This window comes from Syngnathus floridae, chromosome 12 (genome assembly GCF_059516105.1).
Source record: "Syngnathus floridae isolate MCC-2025c chromosome 12, RoL_Sflo_1.0, whole genome shotgun sequence".
In the NCBI taxonomy this organism is placed as follows: Eukaryota; Metazoa; Chordata; class Actinopteri; order Syngnathiformes; family Syngnathidae; genus Syngnathus; species Syngnathus floridae.
Genome location: NC_142424.1, coordinates 1,070,140 through 1,091,633, shown reverse-complemented (window position 1 = coordinate 1,091,633; position 21,494 = coordinate 1,070,140). Strand labels below are relative to the sequence as shown.

Here is a 21,494-nt window from a genome sequence, read left to right as displayed (position 1 = left end):
GCGCATGGCGGGATCCCGCGGCGGCTTGCTTGCCAGCACTCATTAGCGCGCATTGATCACCCCGAGCCAACGACGTGTTTACCAAACAGTCCGAATGGAGACGACAAAGCAAACAGACGGGATTGACACGGACGGCGGATGGAGTGACACTCCGACGAGGAGGAGGGGGAGAGGTGATGGTGTGATAATGGAGGTGGTGGAGAGAAAACACTCCTGGGAGGAGGAGGAGGAGGAGGACATAGAGACGATGAGCTCGCACTCCAAGTGTTGGGATGAGATGCAGGTGAAGCAGGTGAGCATGAGTGTGTGTGTGTGTGTGTGTGAGGGTGGAGGTGGGAGAAGATGGAGGGTGGGGGGGGGTGCATATTAAAAATGCAGCAGTGGGGAGCAAGGCCGGGGATTCACAGTAATTAGATGACAAAACGGCAGCGGGCTGGAGATGAGAGAGAGGGGTCACACACAATGCCACTGCCGCCGGGTAATTTGTAAGTGTCAATCACCAGCCTGCCGAGGGGAAAAGGGAAAAAGAGGGAAGGGGGGGGAGGGGGGGGCGGATGAGGAGGGGTGTTTTGGCGTCTGGAGATAGAGGCGGAATATGAGGCTGAAGATGGCGAGGAAATGGAAAGTCACCCGAGTGAAATGGGAAAAGATGGATGAAAGAAGACTCCGAATCACTGCTGGCTGATTACTGTCGGCGCCACGTGACGCCGTGCGACCGTCTTGCCAAAGATAGACCCACGACCAGATTGACTTGGATACGCCGCCCAAAAAACATTTCATCCAAGTTTGCGTGTTAATATGCATGGGCGCTTTGTTTGCTAATATTGACTATTTTATTTTGGACTTGCTATTTTGGTCATGAAATTACATTTCCTCATATTTTAGTTTTTATTTACATTTGCAATAAATGGATGAAAAGTAAAGTGAATAAATACATGAAAAAAACAAGGCTATATTAATGCAACAAATATTATGCGACTGCAAAATATATTTAAATTGATTTGATTAGAATGAAACAAATTCCACGATTTTGATTTGAATTTACAATAAATGAACAATTAATAATAATAATAATAAATCACTAAAAAAATCAAATAAGTAAAAAAATAATAATCATTCAATGAAACAAATGAATGAAAAGGAGGATGAAAGCCATACACAACCAAAAATAATGCAACAAATCTTGATAATGAAAATGCTGAATTTTAAATAAAGCACAAAGCAGGCCGCACAGGGCCCCCGTGCCGAACTTTGCCCACCCCTACTTCAAACGGAGAATGGGATTGAAAATAATCCGAGTGCGCATGCATGCGAAAAAACAAGTCAAGCATTGCCGTGGACATATTTGGAGGCAGGTCAGGGGGGTGTATGCAAATATTGGCAGCTCAGGTGACAGACAGGTGAACGTGTACGGCGCCACGCGGCCGACAATGGGGGTCGTCGCCGCCGACGCCGGCCCGCTACCAGCCGGCAGACGACACAATGGCGAACCGACACGCGAGCGCGCTCATGCATGCATAAACGGCGCCGACTGCGAGCGGAAAAATGGAGATAATCTGTCTTTACACATGCAGAGGAGTCGGGGCACTGACATGACATAACACAACAACGCTGATATTTGGCCCATTCCTCAAAAAAAGGGGGAGGGAGGGAGGGGGTGTCGGCGAGTGAGGGATTGTTTTGCGAGGCCTCGAATCGTTTGTACGGGAGATGCCGCCTTCAAAATATTGAGCAAATACATTTTGGGGGAAGCCGGGAATTTTAACTTTCACCCCCAACGTGCTTTCTACGACACATGAAAGTATTTTAACGCGAACAAAACAAAATGTTTTTTTCTTGTAATTAAGCATTTGGAAATGAACGCAGCAAACAACATCTCGACAACAACATGTAGAAGAAAAAAAAAAAGTTTTAATTGCATTTTATCTCCCAATTTGCATCTCTCTCACACGCGTGATAATAACCGGCGTCTGATCGCTAAACTGGAGGTGTTCTCATTTTAGAGAGTTAAACGTAGCCAATTAGAAGCAATGAAAAATGTCACACTGGCGGGAAAAAGAAGACAAACAAACACAAAAGAAAGTGTGCAAATTAATGAGACAAAGACAGCAACCAAACTGCCTTTGGCTTAATTAATTGGAATTAGGACGTGTCATACACACACCACATGTCGAAATAATGACAATTCTCCGATTATTATTATTTAGTTGCCAATTAGCGCTTCGTCGTTCGGCTTGCAGATTGTCTGCTCGTGGTTGCGCATTGTGCATTCGTCGTGTCGGCGGCGCGACAATACAAAATTGTTATTTACGTACAGACTGCATGAAGCTGTCGTGCTACGCTAAACAAAGCGTCAACTAACACCATGCCACAGGTGGGAGCACTTTTCAGGACTTGCTTTGGGGGGGGGGGGGGGGGGGGGGGGAGCTTTTGATGAACATCCAGCAAACGAGAAAGATAAGAAAACGCGACCCCCTACGACGTCCTAACTTCATCCGTCACAATAAAACCCGTGAGAAAGCTAGGCTACGTTAACTTTGCAATTTAGATAAGGCATAGCTGGTCAAACAAGAACTAAGCAGCGTGTCGGTTGTGTGTTCCGTTTAGTTGACATTAAAGGAAGGACACGCAGAATAATTTACAAAAAAAAAAATTACTGAGAAGGCGTTAATAAGCTGACGAATGCGAGTGCAGATAAGGTGTGCAAAGTTGCTAATGTGCCAATGTTGTGATTGGGCAAGATGGCGGCTTCACAAGAATTGTAAACACCACAATTTCAAAAGTACAACATACACAACTTTGAGACGGTGCCAAGCTACTTGAGTGGCTCCACCTAGCGGCAACAAATCCATTGCCTTTCAACACGCCTGGCCCATAAAAACGATTCCGATTCTGACTTCAGGACGCATCGAATGGAGCCGAGTGTGTGTGAGTGCGTGCGTGTACCGCCGAGGGGGTTTTGCCAGCGAGCGTGAACTCGGCTGGTCCCCACATCTGCCGCTAACAGACGGAGCCAACAGCCTCTCGTGAATAAAGCGGATAAATAAATAAGGCTTAAGCAGGCCGTGTTTACCTGCTCGGGTTGTGTCTATTTGAGACGCTTACCATGCCAGCGGGGGGGTGGGGGGTCCGATTTGTGCGGACGTTAGATACCGCCGCGTCGGCGTGTACCCCTTTCACGCGGTCACCGCTAATGCTAACAAATCAAAAGATCTGTCACGCTAGTTTTGTCTCACCACCAAAGCCTGCTAGCTTCATGCTAATGTCAAAGATGGATGTTAGACGCATTCTAAATCTTCAAGCGGCAGCTACTTTTTCGAACAGATGACATCACACACAATATTCTCACTGCTCGGGGGAGATTAGTTGGGGACCTTTTCTGCCCTTTCTTCTTGCTCTTAATTACGCCGCACGCGGTAGACCTCGGTGCCACGTGGCACGCTGCGGCACGACGTGACAAGTTGAAGGCGCACAAGTCTAAATTCGGACTTAATCCGCACTATAGCGGGAGAGCGCCGGATCCCCTTTCGCACAGCCGACATCTCACCTCGGTTATTACCGGCAAATACAGAAAAACTGGCGGGACGCTTTCGTCCACCCCGTTTTGTGTCGGGGCCTATCGCACCAAACAGCGACATGGAGGGGAAAAAAACGCCTTTGACTGACAGGGGCTAGTAATGACTTGGGATTTGTTTGTGGGTTGTTTTTTTTTTTTTTTTCAGATGGTGGGGGATAGAATGTGACAATTATAGAGGTGAGCTATAAATGCACACATATATGTGCAATACATATGTGCACACATACATACGCCAGTCATATATATATATATATATATACACACTATCTATAAATATATAAAAAATATATGAATACACACAAAATGATTTTATATATATATATATGTGTGTGTGTGTGTGTACAAATATCAAACACACACATACACAGGAGCGGATAGAGACAGTAGGGAACGGCGGAAGGACCCCCCCCAACCCCAATCCTCGGCAAGATGGAGCGAGACTGCCGGCGCACACTGTCAAGGCAGTTAATATAAGCGCTGCAGATAAGGCGGCGCAGACAAACACTGACCAAATCAGCCATTTCAGCAGCCAGCGCGCCAACTGTCAGTCAGCCTGAGAGACACAGCAACAATCAGCACTCGGCCGGCTGATAAGAGCTCGGCCGGCCGGGCGCGGGAAATAGCCAATCTGCAGGCGGGCACCGGCCAGGAGGATGGAAGGATGGAGGCGGTGGGGTGGGGGGATGAAGCACTGAGCAAGAAAACAGGATTCCGATGCACTCGACTGCACACAGGGAATACGATTCCCAAAGCCGGCGACCACAATATTAGGCACACCTGCACTATGATGCCGCACTACACCTGTTCCTACAAGTCTGCATACGGCTTTTTTTTTTTTTAAATGACATCCTTAAAGAGATCCGATAGAAGACATTAAATGCCTTACAGTATAGAAGTTATTATTATTTTCGACTTGGTGTAGTGTATCTTTGTTTACAAGTTACTCTCTGCAGTTGTAGTTTTAAAGTGCTCCCGAGATCAAGCTGAGCTGAAATTCACTTTGTTCGCCGACCCGTCCGAGGTGTCTCCCGGCAAAAGTCGGCCTCGGTCCACTGAAAACTCTAAAGAGGAGCCATCGACACAGTGCCCCCGGGGAGGCGCATGAAAAGAGCTCACGCGTGTTGGGACAAAATGATTTCCTCGGAATGTTGCAGGACTGATTGTTGGAATATGTCCAAAGATTTATCAGAAACAAAACGATTATCGTAGCCTTTCATATTTATCGGTACCAATGAAGTACAACCCATTGGACGGAATATTTTCCCAGACACAAAACGTCCCCGGAGGCTCTCGGCCGCCGTATCGCTCTCGGACGGCTTGCGGACATTGCCGCCAATCATAAACGTTGTCTCGAGCGTGCTTGTTTTAGGCATCGTGCCGAAGCGCTTACGCTAACGATTTGAAGCGCTCATTCTTTAACGTGCCGCCTCGCTCGCCTCGCACAATACGGCCGAGGCGCGCAGTTTGCTCGTCTCTATTGATTAATGGCGCATATAGCGTGCGGACGCACGCGCGTTTGTGAGGGATGGCGCTCTCTATTTAATGGAAGAGTGAAATTCCCTCATAAGAAAATAAACACATCCAAAAGGCCAGGCGTGGTGGACCGATACGGGGTGCTTCGGGGACGGGGAGGGAGGAGGGGGGGTCCCCAAGCATCTCGGGGCCACACTGCCCCCTAGAGGTGACACGTGGAGCCGCAGGCAGCCTGGCAGGCCGAGAATAAATTCCCTGCCGTTTACCGGCTTTGTCAAACACATTTAGGCCGCCTGCGAGCGACAACAGAGGCGAGCGGTGGCAGCTGGCGACTGTTTATTCTTGGAAGTGGAGTCAGAGGGGCGTCCGCGCTTCCTTGATCATGAAGCAAGCGGCCATTACGCAGAGCGGCGGCATGCTAATCACCCAGGGCCCCGTTTGCGAGGAGCCGGGACGCGGCGCGGGAAGGGTTAAGCTCAGTCCCGTGCCGCGTTCCCCTTTTGCTCCGTCAAGGCCCATTAAACCGGCTGCAGCGCAGCAATATGGCACCATCAATTACAGGCACGCCGCTATCAATGTGCACAGGCAGGGCCGTATAAACAGGATGGACGGCCACATAAAAGGCGGGCGGGCCGTGGACTTTAAAATGACCCCTGAAGCTGCATACCGCCTCTCCATTTACACACACGCGTGCGGAGAGGCAAACAAAACATGCAGTTCAGCTCCACTTTCACTCCAATCAAGAAGGATCCCTGCAACAATTTGGGCACGTAAAGTGGGGGAGGGAGCATTGGTGGGTGAGGGAAGGGGGGGTATGAGTTCAGCGGTACTCTACTGCCCCCATGTGGCACACATCAAACATTCAGTTCACGCAACCTAACCCTGCAACGAATCTTACTAAGCAAAGGCAAGAAAACTAACTGTGCCTTTCTAAAATTCTAATAATTACTCAAATAAAAAAGACAGGAACATTTTTCTATTTTAAGCTTTATTATGAAAACATTTAAAAGATGCACACAGATGCCGCCAGAATATTTGTTACATGATTTTTATAAGTTCCTACAATACGGTTGAGCAATAATTCCCAACCAATGTGCGCTGTGACCGTGAACCTGTCATGAACTTTTTGTTAAACAGCCACTCCAATTTTTGCAGAGTTACTAGGAGCCGCTCTGTATTTTGGTTGGGTACAATTTTGTTCTTGGATGAGGAACTCCCGCATTTGGTCGAGCAGATCAAGGCACTTCCTTCCAGATCAGCTGACCATGCCAGGACAAATAAATAGCTATAATGTTCCCTATCAATGCAAGTGAAATGGTTTCCTATTTCCATGATTGTCTGTAGTCAGGTCACATCTGCGAGGAGGAGCTGCTGCTTCCAGAGCTTTTGGTCTTCTGTCCCCTGCTGGCGCTGGGCTGCCGGTGCACGCGCTGGCCAGAGGCATCACGTGTCTTGTCGGCAGGATTTGTTGATGAAGAGGATGTCGTTTTGCTTCGCGCTGCTGATGAACCGTAAAATATATATGGGAAAACACGCCGGATGGGGAAAATGCCCTCCGATGCGGAAAGTGTCGATTTAGTGAAGTCTATCGGGGTTGTAAAATATTATGATGCACACCAAAATATTTGCTTGTCCTGTTCCTACATAAGTAGAGACACCTTAAGTCAGACTAGTGTTCCTTTTAATTTTTTGAAAACTTTAAATGTGACCTTCCTATACTATTTATTTTGCTCTAAATTGGAACGCTTTTGCAATACAAAAGGAATTAATTTTGTTTTTTGTTTTATGGTTAATTATCATTAGTATTAGTAGTAAGAGAATTATGAAAACACTCTCTCAGAATATAACAATGTAAACAAATGGTAAGTATCACACAATAACACACAGGCACTCATCAGAAACGCGTTGCATTAAAGAAGTAATAAATACTACACACAAAAAAACATAGAACACGCACACACTGAAACGCATCAAACCACACACAACGTACAATAACAAACTCACTTCCATGGAGACAAATCAACACACATTAACAAACACAGCACACATAAAGGCAAAAATGCGAGCAAGACCTTGAGAATGAGAAGCGCTGCCGACGTCTTGGGAGCCGTAGGCCGCCATTTTGGCGCTGACCCTGGTGGCTCGGGAGCCGGGCCCCGTGGAAACACCCGCGGGGACTTTAGCACTCTTTCCGGAGGTCTCATCTTGTTGAGTTGTGAAGAAATAAAAACAATTAGTAAGCGCAGATGCGCTGTCATCGTTTTAATATCCTCACCTCTGGCATCCGCCTTGGTCGTGGTGATTCCGGCGCCGTGAGAGGCCGTGGCGGAATCGCCGCCACAGCTTTCGGCGACCCTTTGGCCGGCACACATGGCCTTCAGAGTCTGGAAGACCGCTTGAGGGGCCACGTTCATCTTCAGCAAGTCCACCAGGATCCTACAAGGACATGGATGTCAATCAATGGGAAATGTCAGTTAAATAGTGGTATTGAATTTAATTCCCCGGACTGACTTGAACACCTCCTGGTCCACGGTGATGCCCGCAGCCTGGCTCAGCTCATACAACTCACTCTCCTCTGCGTTTAGGATCTCCTTTTTCTTTATGGCGTATTTCTGCACGCTGGTGGTCACCACCAACGCCGGGGAGTCCACAGCGGAGGATGCCGCTTGCTGGGACATTGTGGCAGGAACGTCTGATACTTATATTTATCACAGGAACTGCGGGAAAATAAAAAATGAGGCAAACTGATGTTAGGCAAATGTTCAAGTGTTAGCGAGATAACTAGCTCCTCGTGAATAAAATCAATGCGTCATTGACTCGCTTACAAATATTAACAAATTAGCAAGTCATTACGGACGAACAAATGCATACGGAGTCAAAAAATAACTTTGGCAAAACAATACAAACCGTTAAATTAGTTTTGAGCGCCGTTTTCATCAGCTTCCGACAGCTAAACTGTAAACAAATACGGCGCACGGATCAATGCGTCATCATCAAGCGACACGGCGCGTTGCATGATGGGATACGTAGTCCAACCCGACTATTTTGCGCTTCATCAAAAATAACTCATTCTATTTCGTTAATTAGCGTTGTTAATGAATAAGAACTGAAAAAAAGGAAACAGACGCACGTTTTGCCAGAAGTCTGATTCTGGCAGAGTCTTCAGAAAGGAAGAAAAACAATTTAGCATGCTTGCGTCTGATGAACTGTTTTAGGATGTGAAATCAAACAGAGGCAGAATAAAAAAAAAAAATCTCCCTTAAAATTCTTTGTAACATAAAATTAATTTATGAACCCAAACGTATCCCATTATCATTATTGACTTGTCACACCACATCAAGAATAGCCTATCAGACTACTGTGACTGAAGTACACTTGCTCCCATTGGTGTTAAGAAAGTGCTATGTCAATGACAGTATTGCATTTCCTTTATGTAAGCATTGTACGCTTAGCTGCATTCAATTGCAGAATGTGCTCTGTGGAGCACCGACGTTCAAAGTGAGATGCTCTTACGTATGGCGCACAATGGTGATCGATTAAGATGAGCACGTGTGCATGGCAAAAGGATGAGCTGTTGAAAATGTCCTCATGGCGCAAAGCGGCTTCGGCGATGTTTCAGGTAACAATGATTGTTTCTTTGACTGGCTTTTGTGTCTAATAGAGTATCTTTAAATGATGTTCAACTTCAGTCGAACCGAGTGCTCTTTTTTTTTTTTTATGAAGTTAACAGTTCAGAAATGACTCTTCCAAACTTAGCGAAAGGACTCTGCGGTGAAGAGACAAGAGCCAAGAGTGGCAGCTGGCATTTAGAGGGAAGTAATTATAGAGCAAGTTTAGTCCATGTAGCGAGACATGACATTTTCGGGATAGTTTGTGTTGAAAACAGTTTGCGCAGGATGGCCAAACCCTCCTCTACTTGACGTCCCTCCTCTTTATGTGGGACGGCTTCTGCGATATGATGCTCAAAAGCATTCCAATAGACAAAAAAAGAACATATAAAACAGAGAGGGCGAGGAGTACCGAGGTCAGGCTTCAACGTCAATAAGGTAGCGCTGAGTTTTTAGTTTGCATACAAGCTTCTTAGATTTTCTTTTGCAATAGTCGTAACAATAAAGGTTCTCTACTTCAGGTGTTCTTCATAACCGGGAGACGGTAGTCAACTGGACTTCTCCAAGAGTCTCCAAAACGGCATCAACATTAAGCGGCTAAGCCTTAAGAGGAGGCCTCGAGTGGCCGTCGGCAATGAGGAAAAAGCGCAAAGCGGCGTTTCATCCGGCCAGTGGCATTCTGCGGATTCCCTCTCGTCCTCGAGCAGTGATGACACAAGACTCCTCGGTCGACCTCCTCTTCCTCCACCGCATGGATCCAGCGCTTCCAAAAATGAAGGACCGGATCGCAGTGGCGAATTGAAGTCCTCGCCTGCTTTGAGAGCTCCGTTGCAAAAACAAAGCCCTTCGTCGGAGCAGAGCATCACCGAGCAACACCGGAACCTGGAGCAGGAAACAACGAGCCACACCCTGGGTCCCCGCCGCCGACTGGCCAGCTTCGCCGGAGTGAGCTCCCCTGGTTCTCTTTCTCGCTACACCGGGTTGGGCGCTTACGATGACAATAACAACGGCGGCAAGGCTCGTGGCATCGGCGGCCACGTGCAAGGACTTCTTGGCTCCGCCCTGGGAAGCAGAGGGAGCACAGGTTGCCTCCAGTCGAGCCCTCAGGCATCGGGAAGGAGCACCCCGGTCTCGAGTGTTGGCCCAACGCAGCTGCTGAATGTCAGAGATCAAATGGTGGTGGCCCTGCAGAAGCTGAGGGAGCTAGAAGAACAAGTAAAGATCATCCCCTTACTCAAAGTGAAAATCTCGGTCCTCCAGGAGGAAAAGAGGCAACTGGCCTCGCAACTCAAGATCCAGAATGAGGACTCGGAGAGGAGAACTGAGGAAGAACCGCAGGCCGAAGAGAAGAGGGACTGCTACGACTTCAGTGGGAGAGATGAAGAGATGCTGGCGCTCGAGAGGGCCATCAAGACTGGACATTACCCGACGTGGCAAGGAAGAAGCCGTTGCCAAAAGGATGATAAAATAGTTGATGGAGAAGCCATGACAGAAAACAGTCAAACTTCCACAATAGCACAGTTTCAACATAGCCGTCTCATGGATTTAGAAGCAGAGGTTCAAGAGCAGCAACAAGTCATTGCTGCCTTAAAGGAGAAAAGCATTCACTTGGAAGCAGAGCTGAAGGAATCCTCTCTCCAAGCTGAAATGAACCGGCTGAAACTGGAGCTTCAGGCTGCAGAAGCTAGAAACCGAGTAGACAAAGCCTCCTCCGCCAAGCCATCCGTGGCGAGCTGCAGCACCGAGGCAAGGCCCGACACCACAAGCCAAGGGGTGGGCAACCACATCCAGCTCAAAGATGTCAGCACGGGGGAGGCGGTACAGGTGAAGAATGCGGCTACATCGTGTTGTGGCCCAGAGTTGAAAAACGTTGGGATTGGTCCAGATCTAGCCATGAGCCGCTGGGAGGTCCGAGAGCGAGCGGAAACCAGGGAAAAGGGCGTGGGGGTCCAGGTTTCCACTAACTCTCAAGGAGTCGGAGTGGAGGTGAAAGTCAGCGATGCCGAAAGCAACACGGAAATACCGTGGCAGAATCTGGAGCGCAAGGAACTCGTGTCAGTGGCATGCGGAGACTGCTCTGTGAATGTGATCGTCCGCCAGGCAAAGGAGACGGTTTCCAGAGGCATGGTGACAGATCCGGTCAAAGGTCTCGGACTCACGGCGTCACCCCAGACAATGTCCCAACGGACCAACACCGCAGTCAACTCCGTGACTCGTTTCACAAACACCAGACATGGCATCAGCACAGACTCCAGTACAAATACTGTCCTCAAGAGCCAACACAAGCACACCAACACCACCAAGGCCGCCACTACCAGGACGGTAGCGGTCGGAAAGGGGGTCAAAGACATCAAGTGCGTCCTCAAGACACGCACGGTTGGCGTCGGGACTAGCCCCCTGGAAGGAAACGTCCCTAAACCAAATACCAGAGACATTGGTGTAGGATTCATGAACATTTATGAGAACTCCCTGGTCGGCCTTAAAACCCAAAACATGGCCTCGGGACCATCCCATCTCCCCGACCCGGTCAACACTCGGAGCATTGGCGTCGGCGAGGGGAGGATACGGGATCTGTCCGGTTCAAACGGTGCAGCTGAGATTGCCCCGTCTCAGTACAATTCCGCGTTGGATAGCGGCATTGAAAAGCTAGCAGCGGTACTCCAGCCACGTCGTGGCCTTCAAACCAGCTCGTCGCTATCGCCCAATACCGGAGATGTGGCTCGAGGCGGTTCATTTGATTCAGGTAGATCTGTTTCTTGGAAATTCATGTACTGGAAGGGGGGGGTGTACTTGGTTTATGTTATGTTTTTTAAGTAAGTACTTCAATAAGTGAATGTTGCATTACGAGGTGGGGACTCGAGTCACATGACTTCAATCAAGACAGACTTGAGTTGACAATTTTAGGACTTGGAACTTTGGTTGCCAAAATCCTTATTTGACTGACTTGCTTGATTTTTGCCACGGTGTTAAATTGTTTTCAATTACCTTTCAAAAGCCCTCTTGTTGTCTTTTCTCTGCTCCAGAGAAAATTCAAGTGGCGGCAGACTCCTGCAACTCTTGTCAGCAGGGTGGAAATGACTCGGAGGTGAAAAGAATGATCCAGCTGTTAGAACAACAGAGCTCATCAGCCGTGAGAGGTAAACAAGCGTAAATGGCTTCATAAAATATGGCTTGGATATTCTGCCTGTGCGGGCGAGCCATTTTGACGTTCTCACGCCTGAGTTAAACTTACCCTTTTAGCTGTGGAGGAAGTGGCTGACTCGGAGACACTCGCAATGTTTGGAATGTTATCTGGTTTTGGAAGTCGTTTTGCCGCACAGCAATTTGCGGTGGAGGGTCTAAAATTGAACGTCTCGGTCAGGAGCGAGAAGCTTTCTGGCTCACAATGCGCATCTCGGCTTTAGAGTGAGAAGAAGGAAAACAAAAACAAGTCCTTGAGCTAAGTCACGGAAGAGAATGTGAACAAAATAATCGAAATATAAAATAATCGCCAGTGTTGTATTTGTCATCTCGAAACAGAAAAACAGACAATGACAAAAGCAGCGAGTTATAATAGCAAGCGGTTTCGGTTGTAATTAATAAAGTTGTTCAACTCAAATCCATTTTGTGTCTAGATGGAGCAACTCTTTTTGGCGCTCCGCGCAAAGCCACAAAGAAGGAAAACGGCGAGCAAGGTTGCAGCAACACCAGGAAAAACATGCGCTTCATGAAAGCTGCCAGCGGGTAGACGGAAAATTACTCCTCCTTTGTTTTCTACACAAGTAGCGAGCTAAACTTGTTTACTAGCTATATACTCTTGCTAGCTAAACATTCATATCATGATTCTATGAAGGTTGAACCCACCTAGCAAGGTGTCCGCCACCGCCGGCGATAACCCGGAGGAGGCCGAGCGGGTCTCGAGCAGAAAGTCGCGGGAGGCTCCGGTAGATCCGACGCCGCCGCGACGGCTCAAAAGCGTCGTGAGCGGCAAGGCGTCCAAAATGTCAGCAAAATCGCAAATCACCAAGAGGTAAGGCTGCGCCCGTGTTCTTGGGGGCGCTCTCCGGCACCGACCACTTCTTTCACGCGACCGTTAAGCTCGAGATCGTTTTCAAAACACAACTTGTAGTTCTAAAAATTAAAAAAAAATCTAGCATACACATCCACAGCTAAGAAAAACGAGAATATTCCTAAAAATTGTACCTCTGCGTCCAGGTGCAAGTTCAGTGAGAAGATGATGTCGGCCTGCCAGGCCTTGAAGACTCACCTGAGTGACGGCAAGCGCTTGCCCAGCAGGGAGCTGGTGAGCTCAGGCTAAATGCTAAAAATGCTCTGGCCGTGTTGAGGCGATGCCAAACCTGAAAAGAAATCGAGACATTAGAATTTTTTTTCAAAGATGGGCTGTTCCTTGAGATTTTGATTGATTGAGGAAAGAAAAACGAGCTCCACGAGGTCACGACTTGACCAAATCTGTTTTTGACGCAGCGCGACTGCCTGCAGACGGTCCAGCAGGAGTGGTTCTCCGTGTCCGGCCCCAAGTCGGCATCCGCCGAGTCGGTGGAGGACTACCTGTCGGGCTTCCGCGTCATCTCGCCTTTGCTGCTGCGACACGTCGCCAACATGGCCGACGGCAACGGCAACACGGCGCTGCACTACAGCGTGTCCCACTCCAACTTCGGCGTGGTCCAGAAGCTGCTGGATGCCGGTACGCTCCACGCTCATCGGTGACAACGGCGAACATCGGTTCGGATATCGATTGTCACGAGTTGTCGTCGGCAGACGTGTGCGATGCCGACAAGCAAAACAAAGCGGGGTACACGCCCATCATGCTGGCCGCGCTCGCCGCCGCCGACCAACCGGAGGACATGAACGTGGTGGAGCGGCTCTTCGATAACGGCGACGTCAACGCCAAAGCCACACAGGTCAAGCGAGCTTTATACCGCATTTGAATTCCTAATTGAGTTTTAGCGATCGATTCATTTTTGTGGCAAATCAGGCCGGTCAGACGGCGCTGATGCTGGCCGTCAGCCACGGCCGCATGGAGATGGTGCGGGCGCTGCTGGCCCGCGGCGCCGCGGTCAACGCGCAGGACGACGAGGGCTCCACGGCGCTCATGTGCGCCAGCGAGCACGGCCACGCCGCCATGGTGAAGCTGCTGCTGGACCAGCCCGAGTGCGACGACGCGCTGACGGACAGCGTGAGTGACGCGCCAAATAGGAATCCGTGAGCCATAATCCACGAGTTGCAGTCAAGGCGCCTAATTGGCTGTTGCAAGGAGGCGGCAGTAGATGGCAGCAGAGTGGAGCTTAGCCTCGAAGGCCATAAACGTCACTTTGTGTGCAGGACGACAGCACGGCCTTGTCCATCGCCTTGGAGGCGGGACACAATGATATCGCCGTGCTCCTCTACGCGCACGCCAACTTCGCCAAAGCACATGCTGAGGTATTTTCGGAATTGCAATTTGTTTGCCATTAACGACTAAAAAAAAATTGTTTGTTTAACAGGCTCATCACTGTGGAAGGTCCTAATTGGTGTCTGGACGCAGACTAAACGCAAGGCGACTGGAAGCTTGCCATTTTCTCTTCTTTTAGTACTTTAGTACAAAATATTTGCATTTTGTTTTGGCCCGGGCGCAAAGGATACACAAACTAAGTGTTGCGAAATGGATCTTTCACTTTCTCTTGTGATTCAAGTCAGAAATGATTTTGTTTCCCCAAATTCCACCTGGCACAATAGAAACGCACGGAACGACAACAAATAATCGGCAAAATCAAGCGCTTGCTCAATATGGCCCATTATCATCTACTCGATTGCGTTTGCTCCTCTCGCAGGTTTGTCGTTCTCGCCGCCATCTTGCACAATAGAAATAAATCGAGTTCAAGTGATGCGTTTTCGTCGTCATGAGGCGCTCATGCGTGTGTGTGCGCGTTTGTGCGAGAGCGGTTTCCTAGCAAGCGCAATCAAATCAAATCATACACAAGCGCTGCCGACCATCAATTTGCTGTTGCCACGGCAACAGGCAGCCAGGTTTTTTTTTTTTTTGCGGTTCCTGGGGAGAAAAAAAAAAAAACGACTGACGTCGGTTTCCGTGCATTCATCTGCTGGAGACAACGCTGGACTGCGAGTCAATTTGAATTCAGACGGACGACTTCAAACTGCTCGTTAGGACTCGATCGCTTCAATATTTGAACTGGCTACTTTTGCATTGCTGGACTTGCAAGCTCGAGCGAGGCTGCCTTGAATGCTCGTTGGCAAGACAATGTCAAAAAATAATAAACATGCATCAGTTCATTTTAGGGTGGAACTTTAAGCTGCTCCAAAATCAGCCCGATGATCAAAATGAACGCAGTTTTTAGTCACGATGCTAAGCCGATTGCTGTTCAAATGCACGTGGAGACACATTTCTGTCCACATCTCACATGCGGACCAGCCAAAATGTTTTCTACAACTTTTTTGTTTTTTTTCTAACCGGTTTTGTTGGGCCTGATGGAAAAATACGATGAACGTCTTAACGGCAACCAGATGTCGCCAGGGGTCGACTTTGCCTGGGCCGTTAAGACCCTTTTCCCTCGCTTGTAATACGACTCCTTGCGTTTAGAGCGTGTTGGGACGCTTCCCCACTAAGCTCAGATGGAATGCAAAGTCAAACGCGGACCTTTGGGGGGGGCTGGGAGGGGAGGAGGGGGGCAAAGAGAAGAAAGGGAGTCCGGATGTTGAAAGCATGCGGAGGGAGAGGGAGACGCGCTCGGGGCCTGGCGCAGACGTCGGGAAGCGATGCAGACGGGAGCGTCCGCATTGCCCCCCCCCTCATTGATTTGTATATGAAAACATAGTGCTCCCCCCACCCCCCCGATGCTCCCCCTTTCTGCTTCTCGTTGAGTGATCAGCTGATGAAGAGACTAGCAGCTCGCTGCTATGCGGGCTTGCTAATTCTCTCCCCCGCCGCTGCCGCCGTCGCCGCGCTGGATCCCGCAGACCGCGCTCAGGTAAACATCCCGACATTCCCCGGCTGGACGCGTGCGGGAGAGGGAGCGTTTCGAGTGCGAGAGAGAGGGGGGGGTGTAATCTGGCTAAGATTAGTCGGGGAGGAGGAAAGGCTCGGCGTGGCGGGAATGTGGTCGGCTGCCGGGGATTACGCCTTCATTCCTCCGGGGTGATGCTGCAGACGCCCCCCTCGTCACCCTCCCGCCCCGCACCTCTCCTGCAGCCACACGGACGAAACCCCCCCACCCCCACCTAATGTCCCGCTTGTGTGCATTTAGTTTGTTTACCAACATCTCAGCGCGCCGCCAGTCATGTCCTTGACAATGCGCGTTGTTTAGCGAGCGGCTTGCAGCCGTGGATCGGGGTTGCGTCCGCTTTGCTGGCATGTATGCGCGAATTATATCGTGGGCTGAGAAAAACAAAACAAACAACAAAACAAAATGCGGCTGTCGCAGAACAAACTGAAAGGCGAGCGGGAGTGCGGTTGGAACAAAAATTTGCATGCACAAAGGACAAGTGACGGCAAAACATGAGCTGGGATATGTTCCGAAATAAAATTGAGCCACACAAAACATGGCCGACTGAGCCTCTGTTTTAGTCTCATTTCAAAAATAAATATTTCATCAATCAACTTTTTGTATTCAATTCTGTCAAAAAATCCCACTCGTGACAATTTGCAACTTCTAAATCCTCCAAAAATCAAGACTTCTTCAGCGATGGCATTATCGATTCTTGTCGTAAAGGTGAGCCCGGCTGACTGTCGTCATGCATTCGATCGAGGAACTTTAAATCGAGGATTTATGTGCGCAAACGTGGCCCTTCTTGGCATTGATCTGCAAAATTTCAAGTTTTAGCGGGACTCTTTCCTGAACCGTAGCCGGACGCCGGCGGGAAGATGGAGGACGGCGGCGGCCCAAAGAAGCGCAAACACGACCAACGACGCGACACGGGGCCGCCGCCGCTACCGACGCACGACACCGCCGGCGAAAAAGTCAAACGGAAACGAGGGCGACCGCCTGCCGAGAAGCTCCCCCCGAATCCGCCCGAACTCACCCGGCAACTCAGCACGCTGGTGGACATGGTGGTCAACTACAAGGACGGGTGAGGAAACAATACTTTTGACATGCATCTGTGGCCGCAGTGTTTGTCAGTAAAACAAAGTACCGACATGCGCCGCATCACAACATTCTAGCGCCTTCTCAAGAGAAACATAACTTGCTTTCCACTTCCAGCTTGGGTCGACAGATTAGCAAAGGTTTTGTCCAGCTGCCTTCCAGGAAGGAAGCTCCCGAGTACTACGAGTTGATCCGAAAGCCTGTGGACTTCCGACGGATCAGGGTGGGCGTCCGTCAACGAGTGCCTGTTGGTGCCTACTGTCACATTGACATGTTTATTTGTTTTGGGTTTTTTTGGCAGGAGCGAGTCCGTAATCACAAATACAGAAGTGTGGGCGACCTGGAAAAGGACATTTTCCTGTTGTGTAACAACGCTCAGACGTACAACCTGGAAGGATCTCAGGTGTACCCCCAAACTTTCATGTCAACTTGACACTCCAGTAAAACAAAGTCAGGAAACTTGTTTCCTATCTTTGACATGTACAAGCACACTCTTTGTCCTCACTACTAAGACAATTCAGCACACTGGAGGAATTACTGGCCGCACATGAGGGGGAAAATAGTCGTCTTTCAAATACAGCAGTATACACAAATATAATCGGATAGCCACAAACCTCCTTTACGCTAAACACTTTTTTCTTTTAGTCAGACAACAAGGTTCTTTATTGTAAGTAAAAAAGAAGTTTATTGCCCGACAAAAGAAAAAAAAATCAAACAAAACCAAGACGAGCTAATTTGATTTATGCTAAACAGTTAGCAATCGCGATTAGCATTAGCGGCGCGAGCTAATTCTATTTGAGGTTTAAAAAAAACTATCACCCCATCATTCATCATGTTAACATTTCAAACATAGTAGGATCAAAAATCACTTACAGTCGTTGCTTCAGGAAAAATTAAACATTTTTAAAAACTGTGGCGCGCCTTGCTCGTAACATGGACGTTCATCTCTTCTTCGTTTGGACTTCCGGTCGATTTAACAACTTAAGTGATGTGCCGCCCTCTATTGGTTAATAGTGAACACTTAAAACGGTGCCAAACTACAGGCCAATCAGTAGCTGGTCCTGGCAATTTAGATTATGTGATAATACTCCAAAAATTCAACCACTCATTTATTCATTTGGATAATTGGATACAATTGGATAAAAATACAAGAACTCATCTAATTGATGTGTCTACCGCAGATCTACGAGGACTCGATCGTCATCAAGTCGGTCTTCGAGAGCGCCCGGGTGAGAATCGTGGCCAACGAAGGGCCCAAGCAGGCCGCCACCGCCGCCGTCACCCACAGCGACAACGGCGGTACCGCTGAAGACCCGGAGGGAGGTAAAGCGGACAAGTGACGCATCCTAAAAAAAAACTCCCCAAATCATCAACTTCAGCATTTTTCTCGCATTGTCTCTTTCATTTCCTGCAAGCGCTGGATAACCAGGAGGAGAGAAGTCTGAATCTCCCAGCCAAGAGGTCGCCGCCGCCGCCGCCTTTGTACGCAGACCGGAATGTGGACGAACACTCCTCCAAGAATGAAGGTTGAACTGTTGTCGACAAGTCTTGAAGTCGATCTCTTTCTTTGTCGTTCTTATTCTGCCAAAAAATAAAAACGCCATTTTGAGGGCTTTCCCATAGTCCAAAAGTCACCATTTTTCATGTGTGGAGTGTACAGTGATGCCTTGAGTCCCTCACTCACTCCGTCACAAGTTATAAAATAATCATTCGAAATGAGGCAAAAGATGGTGCCAGAGATGGACACATTTTCAAATGATCATATTTGACATACTGACCATTTTAAGATTTTTCTATGCCAAAAAAGTGTTTTTTAAGCTGAACAATTACACCTTCAAATACGAGTAAAGGGAGTAGCCAAGCAAAAGATGAATTAAACTCCAAATTCAAAGCACCACTGTACTGGCCAGATTACCTTCAGATTTGATGTACTCTCATTGAGGCCTTCATTTTGCCGTTTCACCTTGAAAAAGAACTTTTTGAAAAGAGGATCACTTGAGTTTCCTCTGCGGGATATAAAAAACTGAAAACAAGGACTGTTTTTAATCAGCGTGTTTGTATGAAATGCTTTCATTGGCCTGGTAGCATATGTACAAAAGTATTGGAACACACGCCACCTCCTGGAAGTAGCCCTGATGGACGTGCATCTCATTATTTTTGTCCGCGTGGAGTGTAAGAATTGTGGCACGGAAGCTTTTTTTATAAAAACGTTTTTTTTCCCTCTGTGGACTTTGAATGTGAATCCCGAGCAGATACATCTTGTACAATTTGTATGTGAAGCGCGTCGCCGGCCGGCGACGACGTCCAGACAATCCCTGGAAACTTGTACTGTATCCACGCAACTGTACTGTTAATACATTGGATCCAAAACCAACCCAGGTCACGTGTTGTATTCCGCGTTCCAGAACCCGCCTGATCGGTTGGCATCGGATCCATCGAATTCTGGACTGTAAAGATTGACTCCGGATTGGATGGAGTGGAAATGTGTGACTGACACACGATTAGTTTTTACCATCATCCGGTTGGAACCATTAACCTGCTGTAGCCAGACGTGCTAATGGCAGATTAGCGGCTCCAGGAGGACACTCTCAATACTCCAAGGGGTGTCTGGGTTCCTGTGCGTCGCCTGTAATTGCACCGGATCACATTAAAGAGAAACGCCGTTCCTCCGAGAGTTACGAGCACTACAGGAAGACTTCTTAATGTGCCAAAGGGATAAATCACTTGATTAGTTTCTCATTAACGACCATAATCAGATCTTCTGGATTGAGGAGAAGGAATCGATGAGAAAAGCAATACATTTGAATGATCAATGGTGGGGATTGCGATGGGTGGTTGGAATCCAATTTATTGTTTTGTTGACCACAATCCAAATAAAGCGCCAGCAATCCATTTTAACAAGCTAACCAGCAAATAGGCTGGCAACAAATGGCGATGAACTTACTCGACACTGCAATCAAAAAATACTTTGATTTCAGGACCATGTCTTTGGTCTAGGAAACCTACCGAGCCTCCCCGGTCACGTACTGGTCTCCTACGTGGTCTCTCGAGGCCTCCCGACCCCTCCAGCCGGGCCGGATCCCCCCCATAGAAGCGAGCCGTATCGGGGGGACGTCGTTGCCACGGACGCGAGGGGAAAAGCTCCTCTGGTGCTCGGTGACGACGGCGCACAACTGGAATCTAAAGGCGGCCTGGAAGCCTCGACGGAAGTTCTCGTTGAAGAAGCCGTAGATGATGGGGTTGACGCTGCTGTTGAAGAAGGCCAGCCAGTGAGCCAGCGGGTACAGGTAGATGTTGACCACGCGGTGCTGGCCCTCGCTCAGGCTGCCGTAGTCGCTCAGCATCATCAGCGACCACAGCGGCAGCCAGGACAGGGCGAAGAGCAGCGCCACCACCAAGAGCATGACCACCACTCGCTTCTTCTTCCTGGAGACGGTCTGCCGGACCTCTGTGCCGGGTCCCGGCCCGTCCCTCCTCAGAGACGCCCCCGTCGCGTCGCTCTTGAAGAGCGCCACTCCGATGCGGGCGTACATGATGACGATGAGGGTGAGCGGGGCGAAGTAGATGTTGACGAAGAGCACGGTGGTGTAGACTTTGCGCATGTCCGGACTGGGCCAGTTCTCGCGGCACCAGTAGAAGGGGCGGCTGTCCTGGCGTTGCCGCAGGACGATACGCACGCTGGGCTCGTGGGCCACGTGCAGCATGACCCCCGACGGGCACGAGATGGTTGCCGCCAGCACCCAGATGACGGCAATGATCAGCTTGGAGGTGGCGATGGTCAGTTTCTGCTTGAAAGGGTAAACGATGCAGCGGAACCTGCACGGACAAACCGAGGAAGAACGCTTTTACGATCTCCCGCCCATGAGAACAGAATCGAGAGGGTCACTTTACCGGTCGACAGCGATGGCCACCAGCGTGAAGACGGACGCCGACACGGAGATTCCCTGGACCGTCCCGCTTACTTTGCACACGAGGTTCCCAAAAGGCCATCCTAAAAAACAAAACAGGAGACATTTCGAAATTTAGTCGAAAATTCTGGTTGTACACAATGGCGGTGCTAAGGGGGGAGCGGGCAAGGGCACTGCCCCCCTGAAATATGCTTGGACACCCAAGATGCCAGGCTCAAGTAAGTTGCGTACCTGTAATGATGTTGTCCACCAGAGTGGTGGGCATGCAGAAGATGCCCACCAGCAAATCACTGACAGCCAAGTTGAGGATGAACAAGTTGGTGACGGTTCGCATGCTCCTGCGCCGAAGCACCATGAAACAAACCAGGGCGTTACCCAGCATGCACAGCAGGAAGATCAGCAGGTAGGATGCGGCGAACACGGCCGCCACCGACGCCCGGTGGAGGTAGAAGTCCACGTAAGTCACGTTGTCCCGGCGGCCACGCCACGGCCCCCATGACGAGTTCCTGCTGATGTTCTGCTTCATGCTCTTTTTCTAAAAAAAACGAAAATAAATGAGCAATGATTTGCAGAAGCACACAAACTGGTGCAAATACAAAGAGAGCAATGAATAATATAAATAATAATAAATATAAAAAATGAATAATAATAAATATAAATAATATAAAAAAAATAATAATAATCATAAATAATCAATAGAAATTACCCGTCAGTCCGTTTCAGCATTCCCTCTCGGCAAGCGTCACTCAAAGACTGGCGGAGCAGGTCAACATACAAGGTGTGTGTGTGTGTGCGTGTGTCTCAGGAGGCGGGGCGTATTCATCTCCACCATAACACAGTCACTTCTTTC

At 48.9% G+C, this 21,494-nt stretch overlaps 4 protein-coding genes across 9 annotated transcripts; 2 read left to right on the top strand and 2 right to left on the bottom strand.

The window, feature by feature from the left end:
• Window positions 1-6,029: 6,029 nt before the first annotated feature.
• mzt2b (mitotic spindle organizing protein 2B) lies at window positions 6,030-17,687 on the bottom strand. Of its 2 annotated transcripts, none has more exons than XM_088391732.1 (9): window positions 17,610-17,684; window positions 12,841-12,995; window positions 12,502-12,768; window positions 11,891-12,056; window positions 11,644-11,761; window positions 7,562-7,767; window positions 7,326-7,486; window positions 7,123-7,254; window positions 6,030-6,548 (listed from the first exon to the last, which is right to left on the bottom strand). In XM_088391732.1, exons 6-9 carry the CDS (start codon window positions 7,726-7,728, stop codon window positions 6,400-6,402), a joined length of 609 nt encoding a protein of 202 aa, XP_088247858.1. In that variant the 5' UTR covers window positions 7,729-7,767; window positions 11,644-11,761; window positions 11,891-12,056; window positions 12,502-12,768; window positions 12,841-12,995; window positions 17,610-17,684; the 3' UTR covers window positions 6,030-6,399. The 2 variants fall into 2 exon arrangements, with proteins under 2 accessions (XP_088247858.1, XP_088247857.1); XM_088391731.1 differs by having other exon boundaries at window positions 6,031-6,551; window positions 17,610-17,687.
• On the top strand, window positions 8,454-14,685 carry LOC148389338 (KN motif and ankyrin repeat domain-containing protein 1-like). Of its 2 annotated transcripts, none has more exons than XM_088391710.1 (11): window positions 8,454-8,669; window positions 9,180-11,401; window positions 11,682-11,795; window positions 12,273-12,381; window positions 12,491-12,667; window positions 12,853-12,940; window positions 13,123-13,342; window positions 13,417-13,559; window positions 13,634-13,834; window positions 13,981-14,079; window positions 14,142-14,685. In XM_088391710.1, the coding sequence occupies exons 2-11, from the start codon at window positions 9,832-9,834 to the stop codon at window positions 14,163-14,165; spliced, it is 2,745 nt and encodes a 914-aa protein (XP_088247836.1). In that variant the 5' UTR covers window positions 8,454-8,669; window positions 9,180-9,831; the 3' UTR covers window positions 14,166-14,685. The 2 variants fall into 2 exon arrangements, with proteins under 2 accessions (XP_088247836.1, XP_088247835.1); XM_088391709.1 differs by lacking the exon at window positions 8,454-8,669 and adding an exon at window positions 8,827-9,096.
• LOC148389336 (SWI/SNF-related matrix-associated actin-dependent regulator of chromatin subfamily A member 2) lies at window positions 15,313-19,437 on the top strand. Of its 4 annotated transcripts, none has more exons than XM_088391725.1 (6): window positions 15,313-15,623; window positions 16,499-16,722; window positions 16,854-16,959; window positions 17,038-17,139; window positions 17,918-18,059; window positions 18,166-19,437. In XM_088391725.1, exons 1-6 carry the CDS (start codon window positions 15,528-15,530, stop codon window positions 18,258-18,260), a joined length of 765 nt encoding a protein of 254 aa, XP_088247851.1. In that variant the 5' UTR covers window positions 15,313-15,527; the 3' UTR covers window positions 18,261-19,437. The 4 variants fall into 4 exon arrangements, with proteins under 4 accessions (XP_088247851.1, XP_088247853.1, XP_088247850.1 ...); XM_088391727.1 differs by having other exon boundaries at window positions 15,322-15,623; window positions 16,476-16,722; window positions 18,152-19,433; XM_088391724.1 differs by having other exon boundaries at window positions 15,323-15,623; window positions 18,152-19,431.
• Window positions 19,438-19,558: 121 nt separating this feature from the next.
• On the bottom strand, window positions 19,559-21,490 carry LOC148389335 (neuropeptide FF receptor 2-like). Its single transcript, XM_088391715.1, has 4 exons — window positions 21,351-21,490; window positions 20,876-21,179; window positions 20,628-20,727; window positions 19,559-20,552 (listed from the first exon to the last, which is right to left on the bottom strand). Exons 2-4 carry the CDS (start codon window positions 21,168-21,170, stop codon window positions 19,739-19,741), a joined length of 1,209 nt encoding a protein of 402 aa, XP_088247841.1. The 5' UTR covers window positions 21,171-21,179; window positions 21,351-21,490; the 3' UTR covers window positions 19,559-19,738.
• Window positions 21,491-21,494: the final 4 nt, after the last annotated feature.

Excerpts from the sequence above, each read along its gene's own strand:
- mzt2b (XM_088391731.1), bottom strand. The coding sequence starts at position 7,728 with ATGTCCCAGCAAGCGGCATCCTCCGCTGTGGACTCCCCGGCGTTGGTG. Across the intron at positions 7,255-7,325 it reads GACCAAGGCGGATGCCAGAG|ATGAGACCTCCGGAAAGAGT; the intron begins GTGAGGATATTA and ends CAACTCAACAAG. Across the intron at positions 6,552-7,122 it reads CAGCGCTTCTCATTCTCAAG|CAGCGCGAAGCAAAACGACA; the intron begins GTCTTGCTCGCA and ends ACGGTTCATCAG.
- LOC148389338 (XM_088391710.1), top strand. The coding sequence starts at position 9,832 with ATGGTGGTGGCCCTGCAGAAGCTGAGGGAGCTAGAAGAACAAGTAAAG. Across the intron at positions 12,382-12,490 it reads TTCATGAAAGCTGCCAGCGG|GTTGAACCCACCTAGCAAGG; the intron begins GTAGACGGAAAA and ends GATTCTATGAAG. Across the intron at positions 13,560-13,633 it reads TCAACGCCAAAGCCACACAG|GCCGGTCAGACGGCGCTGAT; the intron begins GTCAAGCGAGCT and ends GTGGCAAATCAG.
- LOC148389336 (XM_088391724.1), top strand. The coding sequence starts at position 15,528 with ATGAAGAGACTAGCAGCTCGCTGCTATGCGGGCTTGCTAATTCTCTCC. Across the intron at positions 15,624-16,498 it reads ATCCCGCAGACCGCGCTCAG|CCGGACGCCGGCGGGAAGAT; the intron begins GTAAACATCCCG and ends CCTGAACCGTAG. Across the intron at positions 16,723-16,853 it reads GTGGTCAACTACAAGGACGG|CTTGGGTCGACAGATTAGCA; the intron begins GTGAGGAAACAA and ends TTCCACTTCCAG.
- LOC148389335 (XM_088391715.1), bottom strand. The coding sequence starts at position 21,170 with ATGAAGCAGAACATCAGCAGGAACTCGTCATGGGGGCCGTGGCGTGGC. Across the intron at positions 20,728-20,875 it reads GGTGGACAACATCATTACAG|GATGGCCTTTTGGGAACCTC; the intron begins GTACGCAACTTA and ends TTTGTTTTTTAG. Across the intron at positions 20,553-20,627 it reads GTGGCCATCGCTGTCGACCG|GTTCCGCTGCATCGTTTACC; the intron begins GTAAAGTGACCC and ends TTGTCCGTGCAG.